Genomic DNA, 15,554 nt, shown 5'->3' on the forward strand with positions numbered 1-15,554 from the left:
AGAAAGAAAGAAAGAAAGAAAGAAAGAAAGAAAGAAAGAAAGAAAGAAAGAAAGAAAGAGATGGGTAGTAAGAAAGAAAAAAGAAAGAAAGGAGATGGATAGATAGAAAGAGATAGAGGGAAAGAAAGAAAGGGGATGGATAGAAAGAGATAGAGGGGTAGAAAGAAAGAAAGAGGATGGATAGATAGAAAGAGATAGAGGGTAGGCTTTGGCGGTATTACGGTAATACCGTATACTGCAGGTATTTAAAAGGGGTCCGAGGCGTGGAGCGGAGCGGGACTCTGACTGCAGCGGGGACTATCATGTCTCTGCTCCGTGACACTGTGAGACAGACCGCCGGTGAGCCTGTGGGACGGTCCCGCTAATCGTTGAAAACAGCAGTGATACGTCTCCAAACCAGAAATGTCTGGAACAACATCGGAAAAAGTCGCTCTTGACAAGAGAGAAAAAAAAAGTAGGGACCGGACCTGCCGTGCCGCGTTAATAAAAAAAAAAACCCCACAACAACAAAAAACTGACAGCAAGTGCGTGTCATGACTTCCTGTATCAATAAAAGCCCTATAGCCTTTCATATACAGTTAGGTCATATTGATTTTGACTTAATTTTGACAAGACAGGGCTCCAAATGTTTTTTTTTTTTTGCTGCAACCAATCGACCAATGAGATTTTGGTCTGCTAATGTTTAGCCCTAGTATTCAGTTTCTGAATGGTGAAGACACAAGCCAATGTTTGGTAATGACACTTACGTCATCATTTTTAATTAGTCACGGTAATACCGTATACCGTGGTAAAATGTGGAGGAAGTTTGACGGTATCAAAATTTGGATACCGCCCAAGCCTAATAGAGGGGTAGAAAGAAAGAAGACAGACAGATATTAGTGTCCGTAATTTCAGCATTCACAGTCACACTAATAACATAAATTATTTTGGACACATCCACCTGCTTTGTCTTTGAAATTAGTTGTTGCACAAGAACAGGGCAACCGACATCACAGCTGGGCACCGGTAACTTCAGTCTGCTCCTCCCTGTAGTTCACTAGATTTAATCATGTCCCCTGCAAAGACAGTGGATCCTGGAGCACATTTACTCTGCAGTCCATGTTGTCTCTATACTGAGGGGAGAAATATGTCCATTAACTATGGTGGCCCTGAGGTGCAAATCATAACAGCAAATCAGAAAACACAACAGCAAAAGAGAAAACAACTCTTTTTGTGTTGTGTTTTCTCTTTTGTTGTTGTGTTTTGCACCTCAGGGCCACCGTAATTAACAGCAGAAACCCCTGGTTCAGATACAAGGAAGATTATGAGGCTGATTTACCTTCTGCTGGTGTTGGTAGGGGGCATCATCTCACCAGTTTTCTTTTTTACAGTAGTTCTTTTTTCCCTATCTGGTGAAATAACACAGAAAATAATACTTTTAATTCAATTATTTCATGTCTATTGCCTTTAATGACAGGAGAGAGAGAGAGAGAGAGAGAGAGAGGAAATGGGAGGTAGAGAGGGGGGGAATGACATGCAGGATAGGGCCGCTCTACAAAGGATTCGAACCGGGGCCGCCTGCAGTGAGGACTATAGCCTCAACACATGGGGCGGCAGCTCTACCAACTGAGCTAAACACCGCCCCGAACGAAAAACATCTTACAGTAATCACTATCAATATCAAGAGAATGACTCAGACTCATCTATTACGTAAACCATAACACATTTTTGACTGCACACAGATCTTACCTTGTTTCTTTTTCCTTTTGAAATGGTAAACCAGTGCAGCGATGACAATCACTAAAAAAAGAACAGCTACAATGATGACCGCCACAACCGCTGGTACTACTGAACTTTTCTCCTCTTCTTCACATTCAGCATCACTTTCAGTAGTTCCTGCTTTTATCAGCAGACTTCCTGATCCACATCTGGAATGACAGAGACATTTTTACAGGTAAATGCACACAAACTACAAAATCACTGCAGCTGTGAGAAACCCTGTGTCTGTGTGTGGTGTGAAGTGTCACTCACTGTGTGTGTGGTCGACAAGATGTAAATGTCCCATTAGAAAATGTTCCCTCACTGCAGTCAGAGCACACAGTGTTGTTGAAGGCTGTTCCTGTACAAACACAAATAACACACACATTGAAACCAGTTAATAATGTATCATGACAGCATCACAGTGTTTATATGACATCATTAAACTTCATCAGATACTCTGCAGATTAATAACACTGATTGTTGAGAGGTCTGAATAATATATACACTGAAACATTCAATTGAACATTTCTGTTTTTTGTTTCCAAAGTGACAGTTTGTTTTGTTCAGTTTGTTTAATGAGATGTTCTGCTGCAGCTTTGTTCTCATAAGAGCAGAACAAGATGGATTTCAACATATTCAAATATAAATCATGTCTATCTTATTGAGTAAGTGTAAGATCGGACTTGTTATCTGCGTCAAAGGCCCAACATGTGGCTGGGGTCTTAAGTGAACTGACACTATGTGAAGACAATGTCAACAGATAATACATAACATTGTGACAAAGTGACACAGTTTCATTATATTTTAATCACCTCGGGATGAACTTACTGATTTCCATCTCTCCCACATTAACTGACAACTTTGCACAGTTTTGAATTTAACAAAACTTGATGAATTTTCTCACCATTTCTCATCAGCAGTTCACACTGAATATACCCAACGTGAAAGTGAGGGTGGAGGGAGTATATCTGACATGGTGACTTGTTGTGGTGCTCAGTATGATGTTGAAGTAACAAGTAAACCAACCTTTTACACTGATGTACTGTCCTGGACCACATCTTGAGTGTGGCTTTGCTGCCAGACAGCTGTTACCTTCAATGTCTATGCAGTAGAACCGCTCCAGTGGTTCACAAACTGCATCAGACATTGCTGTACATGAACTCTTTGTTCTCACACCAGGACCTGTCAACACACACATATTACACAACACACACAGGTTACATGTTTAGAAACAAACTAAATTGATCTGTATGTATCTAATACGGACTGAACTTGTAACACTAGGTGCGTTTACATGGGTCCAAAAATCCTATTTACAATCAGATTACGAGGTCAATCAGATTCTAAATGTCTCATGTAAACACCGGATCTGATTCACCCGGATCGGATTGTATTTGGGATCGGATTGTATTTGGGATCGGATTGAAAGAGGTCGTTTTCTACTCTACGCCGACTGATAATCAGCTTCATGCCGCATGTAAACGGGGATTCGGTTGATAGAGCGGATTATTCATACTGCGAATGCGCGTCATAGTACGTAGGCGTCACGTTGACGTTTGTGGGAAATAGGAAACAGGAAATAGTTGTTGTTGTTGTTGTTTTTGTTTTTTTAAGGCAAATTTTATTGACAATTCAGGTATTACATTTAGTAAAACATACAAAACAGAGAACAATACAATGCCAGGGGGTCGCAGTATTCAAAATAGTATACAAAACATTGCTATTAATCCAATAAAATATTATATAAAATGCATAACTCAGTGGTTTTACTAGCTTTTTTGTTTGATGAATATTGGATAGTTGTGAAGTTGTCATGTCTGTCAAGTTTCTGTTTGCTATTGCACATTTCATGTTTATGTCTTGTCTTTCCTGTTTTATTTTGAAATCACTAACCCTCTGTCTCTGTTCTAGATTTACTTCCTGCACGCCCTTCCCCCGTCCTGTCACACCTGCTCCCTGATTGCTCTCCCCACCTGTTTCCCATCTTCCCTCATTACCTCTTGTACTTTACCTTGTGTGTCTCACAGTCTAGTTGCCAGTTCGTTGTACCTCACAGTCCTCGTCCCAGCTCTTATCATAGACCAAGCCATAGCCTGTTTTCGTGTATGACCCTGCTTGCCCCTTTGACCTGCCTTTTGCCTCTCGATTTGGAAACTTCTGCCTACCTGACTGCCTACCCGTGTACCGAACCCTGCCTGGTAATAAACCTGCCTTTCTTGCCTGAACCTGCTGTGTTGAGCATTTGTGTCCTCCAGTTCTGCGCTCTTAGTTCATGACAGAAGTATTGTTTGAGTTCCTTCTCAAAAATTAAAAACAATGGATTGTGATTAGCGAATTTGGATTTGTGTATGTGGTATTTTGCAAGTAGAACAAGCAGGTTGATGATGTAATAATGATCTTTGTTATTTGCAGGATAGGAGTGGAACCCAAACAGCACATTCACATATGTAAGAGACTGAGACACACCAGACAAGATATTCTGAGAAATAAAAGTACAAACATCTGGCCAGAAAGCAGATGAGAAGGGACAGGACCAGAACAGATGATAAAGATCTTCTTCACATTGTTTGCAGAATGAACAGTCCACATCAATGTCTTTTTTGTATCTACGTAAAAATAGTTTGCAGGGATAAAATCTATGGATCATTTTAAAAGAAACTTCTTCAATCTTATTTATAATCAGAAATTTAGAGGGTTCTTAGTGATGTTTAAGCAGAGCCCAGAGGCATTAGAAAAAGATTTAATTATGTCAACAGCTACTGAAACCTGAGAAGCATCCTTTAAAAATTAGGTGGTGTCATCAGCCAGCTGACTAATTATGATTTCTTTTTCAGCTATAGTGATACCTTTCAGGTCGCTGAGTTTGATACAATCTGAAAGTAGTTGAGTGCAGATAAGAAACAAGTACGGAGAGACCGGGCAGCCTTGTCTGACACCGCGCTCTAGGTTAAATCTGGGAGATGTCCCTGCATGTAGTTTAATTGAACAGTTAGCATTATTATACATGGTCTTGATGGCTGCACAAAAGAAAGGACCAAAACCAAATTTTTTTTAAAGCTTGAAACATAAAATCATGTTCGATGGTATCAAACGCTTTTCTAAAATCTAAAAACAAAATTAAGCTGTTGTCATTGCAAAGATCAGAATAATCAATAAGGTCTAATACAAGCCTTATGTTATTAGCTATATGTCTATGTCTCATGAATCCACTTTGTGTTTCATCTATAATGTGATCTAAAACAGATTTCATTCTAATAGCAAAAATTCAAGCTAAAATTTTGTAGTCGTTGTTAAGAAGGCAGATCGGTCTAAAAGGATCTTTTTTAGGCTTTGGAATTAGGGTTAGGAGTCCTTGACATAAGGTGGGAGGAAGGGTTTGTACTTCAATGCTCTCTGCAAACACACCATGGAGGAAGGGGGACAGTTGCTCTGCAAAAGTAATATAGAATTCAGACGTCAGGCCGTCAACACCAGGGGATTTATTAAGCTTTAAGTGTTTGATTGCAAACAGGACCTCATCTGGAGTTAAAGGACTATCACAGATACTCCTTTGATCTTCAGTGATTGACTTTGGTTCAGTGAGGTGAGCAAAACAGTTGTCAGCTTCAGTTACATTATATTGTGACTTATAAAGGGATCTATAAAATGTGGCGCAATAGTTAGCTATCTTTTTAGGATCATCAGTAAATAACATCGTTAATACTGAGTTTTTGAATAGAGTTACTTTTACCACGTGCTTTCTAGTTGAAAGAAATATGCAGAGTTACGTTCCCCTTCCTCCAACCATTTTCTCCTTGACCTTACAAAGGCTCCTTCTGCTTTCATTCTGTATATGTCATTTAACTTATCTTGTTGTGAAATTAATTCCTGTAAGCAGAGGTGTGGACTTGGACTTGAGACTTGACTTGGACTCGAGTCCCGATTTTGATGACTTAAGACTTGCTTGATCAAATCAAAAAAAGACTTGGACTCGCTTGGGACTTGATGCCAAAGACTTGAGACTCTACTTGGACTTGAGAGCAAAGACTTGAGACTCTACTTGGACTTAACCCTCTTGACTTGAATTCAAGTCAAGTCACAAGCAGCTAGCACAAATATTAAAATATTTAAAAAAAAAAAGTGTCACATCAATGTTATACTGCAGCAGCAGCCAGAGACGTTCTATATAGAACTCACTCCTGTTATCAGTCTTGGCTGTGTAGGCTATAATTAATGCCAACACACTAATGCCTACCACACATAAAGATAATCTGGCTGATTTTGCCCCGATTTTCCCCCTTCGGACCAAAGACAAAAATCGCCCGATTATCTTGGCTCTTAAGAGTATTTTATGAGATTCTCCTGTGGTGTGTGGTGTGTTAAGATTTAAATTATCCCAACGATCGGCTCGTAAAACGGTCGGCGGCGACAATCGTAAATATTGAACATGTCCAGTACGATTGTTGGTCGCAACAATCGTGACCGTTTGGATCAAAAGTCGGCCTGTGTGTGGGGGAAGCCGACAATCTCGAGTCACCGGCTCTGCGGAATGTGACGTGAAATTGAATGTAACCAATAAAGAAGCAGCTGACTGCAGCACACGTAGCATAACAAGCCAGCGTGGCTAACGGCTCCATGGCTACCACCAACAGAGTAGCTACGTTAGATCACGTTTGATCACACAAGATTTCTGGCGTGTTACTGTACGTAAATTTTAAATAGCTTTATTGGCATGAGAAGGCAGTGCTTTATTGACAAAGCATATCACAATAGAATATTAATAAAAATAAACAGATGAATAAGTGGCAGAACATTAACAATAAAATATAAACAACTTAACAATTGAGGCGTGGTCATGATCTTTACTTATCATTAATTATAATCGATTTGTTTGGGACTTGAAAAAAAATCTTAGGACTTGGACTTGACTTGGGACTTGAGAGCAAAGACTTGAGACTCTACTTGGACTTGCAACATAAGGACTTTCTCCCACCTCTGCCTGTAAGTCATTTTCTGATAAATTTTCAGGTGAAATTTGAGTAAGTGCTGTTATTTTAGAAATCACATTTGTTTCTTCGATTTTTCTAGATTTTGATAACGATGTACCAAATTCTCTCAAATATTTGGATACCTCAAATTTGAAAAGCTCCCAGTTTCTGAAAAAACATTTATCAGCTGAAGCTTTGTTCCAATAGAAATTAATTAGTGTATGAACTTTTTTAATTACAAATAGCCTACATTTTTAAGAATAGAGTTATTAAGTTTCCAGTAAGAGCCTCTAAACACGTGAGTAGTGTTAGAGCCAAAGGAAACAGTTAGTGACACGGCCCTATGATCTGTTAATGGTGTTGTTAGCTGTAATGTTATTCTCATCTAAACTACCAGAAACTAACCAATAATCTATGCGAGACATTGAAGTGCAAGCCCTATTATTCCATGTATAAGATTCACTGTCAGGATTTTTTTCCTCCATATGTCGACCAGATTAAATTTTTTCATGAAGGTAGACAGAGTGGAAGCAGAAGAATTATTAGTATTATTGTTGTTGTTGTTATTAGCAACGTAGCATGCTATGGAACGTTAGCGGATCTCCGCCGTATCCCCGCTCTGCGGTGGCGTGGAGGCGTGGTCGCCATGGAGCCGGGCTCCGCTGGCCACACAGGTGAGGAGCGGAGGAACCGAGGAGCCGTTGCAAACGCCACTTTCAAATGTTTAATGTTAGGATGTTGTTAGGACGTTGTTGACACACGGACGCAATCAGGAAAGACCGTCTCATTTACCGACGGTTGACACAGCCTCCGGAGCCATTGCCTCTGGAGACCGCGTAGGCTGGGTCCTCCGAAGCTGCAGCTGCTGAATTGAGACACAGCTTATTATCGACTTCAGCTGGTCCATGTATACGCGGATTGAATGTGGATCGCTTTATTTAGTGTTCATGTATACAGGTCAAATAAGATTCATTTAATACGATTGTTTACAATCAGATTGAGGAAAACACTGCATGTAAACGCACCTACTGTGACACATATGCACCTTTTATAAAGCTATATCACTGATTAGTCACTATATGGGATGTGTGTGTGTGTGTGTGTGTGTGTGTGTGTGTGTGTGTGTGTGTGTGTGTGTGTGTGTGTGTGTGTGTGTGTGTGTGTGTGTGCGTGTGTGTGTGTGTGTGTGCGTAACTTCTGTCGCCCCCTAAAGGATTTCTGCGTTATTACAACGATACGGCCGGCACCTATGGCCCGGTGTAACCCTCCCCCCTCCCCACCGCTACCCCTGTAGCTGCATGATACTGGTAATGCACATAACACTCGCAACACACCACATGCTGCTGGTCACGGACCACGGTTCACGGTTCACGGACTATAACACTCGCGACTCGCCGCACACTGCTCGTCACAGCACAGTGAGCACACAGACTCCCCACAGTAAGTTACACACAGCAACACGGGCTACACACTTTGTAACTCACTGCTCGTTAGGCAAATGATGTGGCTAACACCTGGCTGCTAACAGGTGTTGCTTCTAGCAACAGCGGAGCGCTCTCCTCCCTCCTCCCTTCTCGTTGTCAAGTAAAACCGAGTAAAACACGTCATTTCGGTGGTTTCCTGTGAGCCAGCGCGGGAATGTCGCTCCAAGACAACAAATACAAAAATAACAAATACTGAAAAATACCGCGAGGCGTTAGAGGAGCCGAACGGCTTAATCAGCGTTGTATCATCTCCTCTTGTAGTGGCTTGGGTGAAACGGATATTTACAGACACGTAGAAGTTACGCACTATAGCTTTAAACATAAGGTTCTAAAAACAAAAACATATGAACAGATATTTACCTGAATTACAGTCTGTGCAGGGAATACAATGTTTAAGTCCAGTTGGTTGATTCATAAATGTTCCATTACTGCAGGGCAGACACGATGTACTGCTGAACTCTGTGCAGTCTGTTTTAACTCTACTTCCTGTTGAAAATGTAAAAACAATTTAATTTAATGTAACACATTTCTACTGTATGAAACTGTAATGTTGAAGGTAATGATTGTAAAACAGACTACAGTTTGACTCTTCATGCTGCCATGAAGCCAATTCCACCTTTTACAGGTCCTTCACTTTCACATGAATGGCACAAGTCACAGTAAAGCGCTGTCATTCAGCTGGATCTTACCAGGTGGACACATGGGACAACATTCACTTCCTATCGGATACTCTGCTGGATGACAGAAGTTTCCTCTGTTGACTCTCATCATAAGTATCTGTGAAGAACAACAAAGTATTCTGTGTCAGTGAACTCTGACCTTGAGGCCTTTGTTGTGGTCAGATCACACTTCTCTGATTTACATGCAAAGAAAAAACACAGTTTGATCTGCTATAGACAAAACCCCTTTGGCTTTGGTCCAATATAAAACCTACATAACAAAGTTGTAACTAAAGATAATCATATGGATTCAGTCAGTCGACCCCGGTTCAAATCCCACGCCGAGCGGCCCTTTCCTGCTGTGTGTAGGAGCCTAAATGATACAGACTCTACCATGGGAGCACCGAGGAGCCCATAGTGTTATTTAGGACCCCGGAATGATTGAATATGAGTGACAGAGAGTCAAAGAAAAGAAAAGACAAATGTTTCAACAATGCAAAGACACAGGTTTTGTATTGATCTGCAATAAAAACAACTTTACCAGCAAAGTAACAGCTGTCAGAGGACTTCTACAAGACGTCATCTTAAATGGCAGCTTTGTTGTTTTCTTGCTCTGTAGACACCATGTCACTGAGATCTGGAAACAGAAAGTAGTATCATCTGCATGCACCTGGTTACTATCACTCCAGAAAATTCTGTGAATATCGTGCCGTGCAATCCTGAGTTACAGGGGGCAGTCACTTTTTTTATTCATTTATTAAGGTCCCTTTTGTACATTCAGAGTTTGGTAAATCAGATTTTTCCTTTGATGCTCCAAACTCTTGGAATATTCTCCAACATACTTTGGGCCTGGAGATTATTCCTACTGTTGCTGATTTTAAACGTATGGTGTCTGACCTTTGTAAATCATTCTGCAACTGTTATTCAGTGTAATTGTATTTATGTTCTGCTGCTGCTTGTAAACTCGTCTTCCCTGTAAATGAGGGAAACCTCAATGACCAACGAGTTAAAATAAGGGTTTAAATAAAATGTGTGTGTGTGTGTGTGTGTGTGTGAGAGAGACAGAAAGAGAGAGAGAGAGACGTTGATTTTTCTATTGTATTCGTGTTGAATTCTTTGCAAATTGCTGTAAAGTTTATCATTGTTGCTGTTATTGTTATCATTGTGTTCGAAAGTAGAATAACGATATCCAGGATAAGTGTAAAAGCCAGGTTGGACAAAGTCTCCTAAGTCCATCCTGGCTTAATTGGTTGTTGGAACGCCGAGCCAGGCTGAGGAGCAGCAGCTTTGTCAAGCCAGGTGTAATTCTCTCGTCAGTAGACCACAGAGATTGATCACAGATTCACCGATGAGAGGACAGGTGTGGCCACTTTCCTCCAATCAACAGCGGATCTTGACATAAGGTGGCACACCTCTTAGAAAAAAAAAAAAAAAAAAAAAGCACCGCTGCTGTCGTGAAGCTCAGAGAGTTCCTTTCACAAATTAACAGCTGTGCACTTTGCCTTAATGATGAGCAGTGGAAGTTGATACATTGCACAAATCTCTTATCATCTAAAGTAAAGTTCATACAGCACAAATACAAGTGGCCAAAAGTGCAACAGGTGAAAATTAATTAAATATAAGAACATTATGCAGTCTGGTGCAGAGGTGGTCCTGGCTAGTTTTACGCCCTGGGCGAAACCATCCCTTGGTACCCCCCCCCCCCCCCCAAAAAAAAAAAAAACCCACCAACGAACAAACACAAGAATATATTATAATCAGTGTTGGGGGGGTTTCTTTTAAAATGTATTCCCCTACAGATTACTGATTACATGTCCCAAAATCTGTAATCTGTAATGCATTTCAATTACTCAAGTAAAGTAATACTAATAGTACTTTCTGGATTACTTTTAGCGTATTTCAAAATCACCTGCCTGAGCGCCTTTAACACTGAATTTGTTCTTACACATGATCTTATAGGCTACCGTGGTTCCTTTAAATTAAATCATCAATAAATGTGTTTGAATTTGTCAAACCACAGTTTAATTTGTTATTGATCATCCAGCCTCATTTAAATGATTTTTTTAAATAGCCAATCACATAAAATTATAGGCTTAGGCTATATTAAAACTGAGCAGCTTGACTACAGCCTCTGAACCTCTAAAAAAAATACACAATTTAAAATAGTTTTTATTTGTGAGTGTAGGGCCAGCAACATGATGATATTTTGAATATAAAGTAATGACAGGAACCACTGTTCCATCTGTAGGCTAAACTAAAAATGTGCTTAAACTCATGTCTCTGCTGAAGTCGGTGTGGTTTTGGAAACAGCGTGACATTGCTGTTAAACTACGCTCATTAGAAACATCATGACAGTCCAGGATCCTTTTTAACACATGATCCTGTCACAGTTCATTCATGAAATAACTGTATGAAACACATTGATTTCTGATCAGAGTGGCTGCTGACTTGACAGATAAAGACAACAGAATCAACTAAGCCTGGCTGTTAGCCTGGTCTGGAGCAGGCTAGCTGCAGAGAATAAATCACCATAGTAACTTGACCAGGATAAAGGTATCCAGCTTTCGGACAACCGACTTGAGGCTAAATTCAGCCAGGATAACCAACATATCCTGGCTTAATCCCTTATCTAGGTTTACAACAACAGGCCAGAGGGACAGGATACTGCCAGTCATAGGAGTGAAGAGGAACATAGTGTTTGAGTTGCATGGCAAGTGTGAGGATACTTCAACAACACTATATACTCTCTGACTGACTAATCTCTGTGTGTTGTGTTTAATATGATTAGATTATACTACAAATTAAGTATTTGTGTTAAATTACGGTTGCACTTTGCGTCCTTCTTGCGCCCGGATAAAAGGCCTCTCCAAACCAAACTTCCTGACTGAATTTCAACCCCAGCCCTCCATGGCGGTGCGCGCAAACTTGGGCCTGCTCGACCGCAGTAGTTTCATGAACTGACACAACAGTGTTACTAATACTTACGATTGCTATGACCCGTTTTTCAACAAAATAAAAATGAACGCAATTGGAAATGCCGCAGTTAAAATCTATTTGTCTCAGTCGAGCTTGTGTGAAAAAGTTGAAAACATTTTCTAAATGCGTTAAAAGAACAGGAAATACGAGGTTAACACGCGGAGCTTTGTTTTTACCCTGTAATTATATTTATAAAAAACTATTAACTAAAGCAAAATATAGGCAACTTACCGGCAACTTCTATACAACTTCGAATTGTCAGTCACTTCCGGGCTTTGCATCAAACGCACTTTTTTTTTTTTTTTCAGGTAAAGGAGTAGCTACTTCACATGGCGTGGGACACATGAGCTTCGCTGGGTAAAAGATCACACTGACTTCCAGTCACAAATGAAACATCAGGAAAAGTCCACTCCAACCAAACTGTAGTTTATCCCAGTGTCTTATGTTAACATGTCCAGGTGAGAGCAGGTCTGTGTGACGGAGGACAACAATAATAAATGCTGATGATTTTTAAATCAAACTGGGCTACAACAAATACTAACTCTCAAATTTTTGCATACATTTTACAAAATACAATGAAGTCTAAAGAAAAAGGAACTCACCTGTACACGCTGACACACCTGAGGCAGGAGAGATCGGTTCACTCTATGTCTATAATATGTCCTTGCCCTTTACCCCTGTGAGCAAATTCCATGGGTTGTTAAACTTTATTGTGATCCCTCTATCATATCTATTGAGCCAGCAACTCAACTGCACTAATAAATTATTACCTGAAGTAGAAACATGTAATTGAGGGATGTAAAATGCAAAATCATTTTTTCCTGTGTCAGGATCCTTAGAGCCATCTGTATATACTGAAATATAAGTACATATTGTTTGTAACCTGTCTTCCAGCAGCAACGTCTCCCACCTCTTTATATACCTTCATTCTTTCCAGAATATAAAAATCCACATTCTGACAGAAACAACCATGGTAGGAGCCATGTTTTATTTATAAACACCTATACCACCAAACCGCTAGGCAGAAGTATTTCTTTTTGTGTTACTGACCTGAACCGGATGGTTGCGGGGGTCAGGCAGGTTACTCTAGGTAACTCAGTGGTGTTGCCCAGGTGCTGCCGATGAATGGAGGAGCAAACAGTTTTCGACTGTGCTTGAGTGTTTTGTCTGTTTATTTTTATGTGAACAAGTGATAACCATGTAGCTTCATTAAGAAATTAATCAATTGATTATTATTTCAAACACAAAGGAAGTTTTCGTTGGTTCTACGCATCAAAACAAAACAATCAGCATCCAGAAGTGAACAAAAGGAAAGGACTAGTCACTACAAACATGGTGGTGTTACTGGTAATGAAACTGTATCTTATGGTTTAACCTAATTTCTCTCGCCACTCTGTCACTTCCCCGAGAAAAACATTCCTGTCTTGCCCTTTGCTCTCATTACGTGGCAATTCATCATGAACTGTTTGCGCCCGCGGCACAGCAGCATTTACCCCGATGGAAAAGCTGATCTCATATTAGTGACGAAGAAAATAATATTCTGCTGCGCTGTTGGTAGTTCCCAACTCCTCTATTTTATCAAGCACCACAGCAGAGTCTCATTACCTTGGCTTTCTTTCTTTCTTTCTTTCTTTCTTTCTTTCTTTCTTTCTTTCTTTCTTTCTTTCTTTCTTTCTTTCTTTCTTTCTTTCTTTTACCTCAACTGAGAGCAAGCTCTACAATATACATGCAAGGTGTAAACATAAAGCAGTAATAGTAGGGAGAGTGGTTGGACTGTCTTCTAGTGTGACTGACCTTTGAGATGATTTGTCATCATTTTTTCTGACTTTTTTCAAATAAACTTCTCAAATTTTATATTTTGACGTGCAATAGATCTTCTTGCAGTCATATTTGATGAGATGTTTAATGGTGGCTGAGACTGGGGATGTTGTGTTGTGATTGGCACTGGTCGACCTCCCTCAGCCTCCCATCCATACTCTGTTGGCAGTGGTAACTGTGGGTTAGGTATGTAATCCTGATTCCATACCATTGCACAGGCAATGGCTTCATGTAAGGCTCCTCGTGTTGGAGGCAGTTTCTCAACAACTGTTTCTTGGAGAATAAACCACCACCTGAGATCATAGACACAGCTGACAAATGTTTCAATACTTCTCTCTATGTAACCGTCAGGACTCAACTTTTTTGTTGTCAGCAAATGCTCATACCACCTCCCCTGTCCAGTGATTGCCAACAGGTCATCTTTCCCTTGCCAACACATCTGTCTGGACAGCTCCAGAGACAGCATGGAACCCTGCAAGGCTGAAGCCAGCCCCTTACCTTGAGCACGAACCACTACTTCTAGTTAACCCATACCAGTGATGAAGTAGGAGCCCATGCACAGCTAACTGATGGTACCATTGGATTGCAAAAACAAATACATCTGGGGACTCAACACAAAGTTATGTTGCCCCTCTCTGAGCAACGTCCAGGCTGTGCAGAATTATTTGGGTGTTTGTCCTTGCTATTAAAATCTTTAACCTGCCATCTGACTCCACATCGGCATTGTGGTCTTTTCCCAAACAATTTAGAAACTGTTTAGGTAATAGCTTCAGGTCCTCTGATGATTGGTCCATACATTTCCCCCAACCAAAATGAAGTGCTTCTATGTTAGATAATATATCCAGTATTTTAAAACCCCCTGTCCCATAATCTCTTCACACCATTTCCCTCTTTCCAGACCAAAGGGTCTCGGGGGATGAACGACTTGGTTTTGGTTAAATTGGGCCTATAAATGAGAAAAAATACTTTACTGTAGGGCACATGGTTTTATTCAGTATTGTTTAGAAAAAGAGCTGTGTTTTTCATCAGTGAAAAATATGGAAAGAAAGAAAGTTACAATTTTAACACAATAGATAAACACATGTCTCCGGTGTACCACTGTGCTGAACAAAATGACGGGATAACCCCAGATATGTATAAACATGTTTCCTGAAAGAAAAGAAAGTGCAACTTTAATGTAACAATTGCTGATGAGAACAGGTGTCAAAAAAGGAAAAAAGGAACAAAACAAAAAAAATATATCATGGACTTTCATGATCCATTACCATGGCAATGAACGAAGCTTTGAAGCTTTGAATTTTTTGGGTCAGCCCTAATTTACTCATTGAACATTTTAATCAAAATTATTTAACAACATAAAATTATGAATTATTATTTTAACACAAATACAACAACACTTACACAAACGGTATAAACACTTAGAAATTACAGAGGGCAAGCACAAGAGTCAGTGGATCTTTGTTCTCGATCCTTTAAAACTGATTTGAATTCCCCCAGGCCAATGAGTTCAGCAGTGCTTGATTCAGAGGCTTTGGGTCAATGCAGAGTCTTATTTTTTTCTGGTTTTACAATGGTCACCATATTACGAATCCATGCTGTTGGCTCAGTCACTGGTGAAATGTTGCCATCTCTAATATGTCTGTCCAGTTCTTTCTTAACTCTCGCTCTCAAGGCTACTGGGACATTTCGTGATGCAAATCATTGCAAGTTGCACCAGAATCCAGCTGACATGCCTGCTTCTTATTATTCAACTGTAGGTGTGCAAACCATTTACGCTTCCGTTTTGGGGCTTCGACAGTATTAATGCATTCAGTGGCTAGAAATAGTCTATCCTCAGTATCTGAGTCCCCTTCTCCTTGCTCAGCATCTTCAAGCACATGCACACTCATTAAATTACAGTTAAAGATACT

The 15,554-nt window shown here is 40.2% G+C and overlaps 1 protein-coding gene across 1 annotated transcript; it reads right to left on the minus strand.

Moving 5' to 3' along the window:
* Positions 1 to 688: 688 nt before the first annotated feature.
* Positions 689 to 8,959, minus strand: LOC310993362 (tumor necrosis factor receptor superfamily member 14-like; the record flags this gene model as incomplete). The annotated part of the gene is made up of 6 exons (XM_083981693.1): positions 689 to 702; positions 1,729 to 1,907; positions 2,011 to 2,098; positions 2,833 to 2,922; positions 8,552 to 8,677; positions 8,881 to 8,959. The coding sequence occupies 6 exons, from the start codon at positions 8,957 to 8,959 to the stop codon at positions 689 to 691; spliced, it is 576 nt and encodes a 191-aa protein (XP_083837819.1).
* Between the last annotated feature and the right edge of the window lie 6,595 nt (positions 8,960 to 15,554).

Source organism: Trachurus trachurus (assembly GCF_905171665.1).
Source record: "Trachurus trachurus genome assembly, chromosome: 1".
NCBI lineage: Eukaryota > Metazoa > Chordata > Actinopteri > Carangiformes > Carangidae > Trachurus > Trachurus trachurus.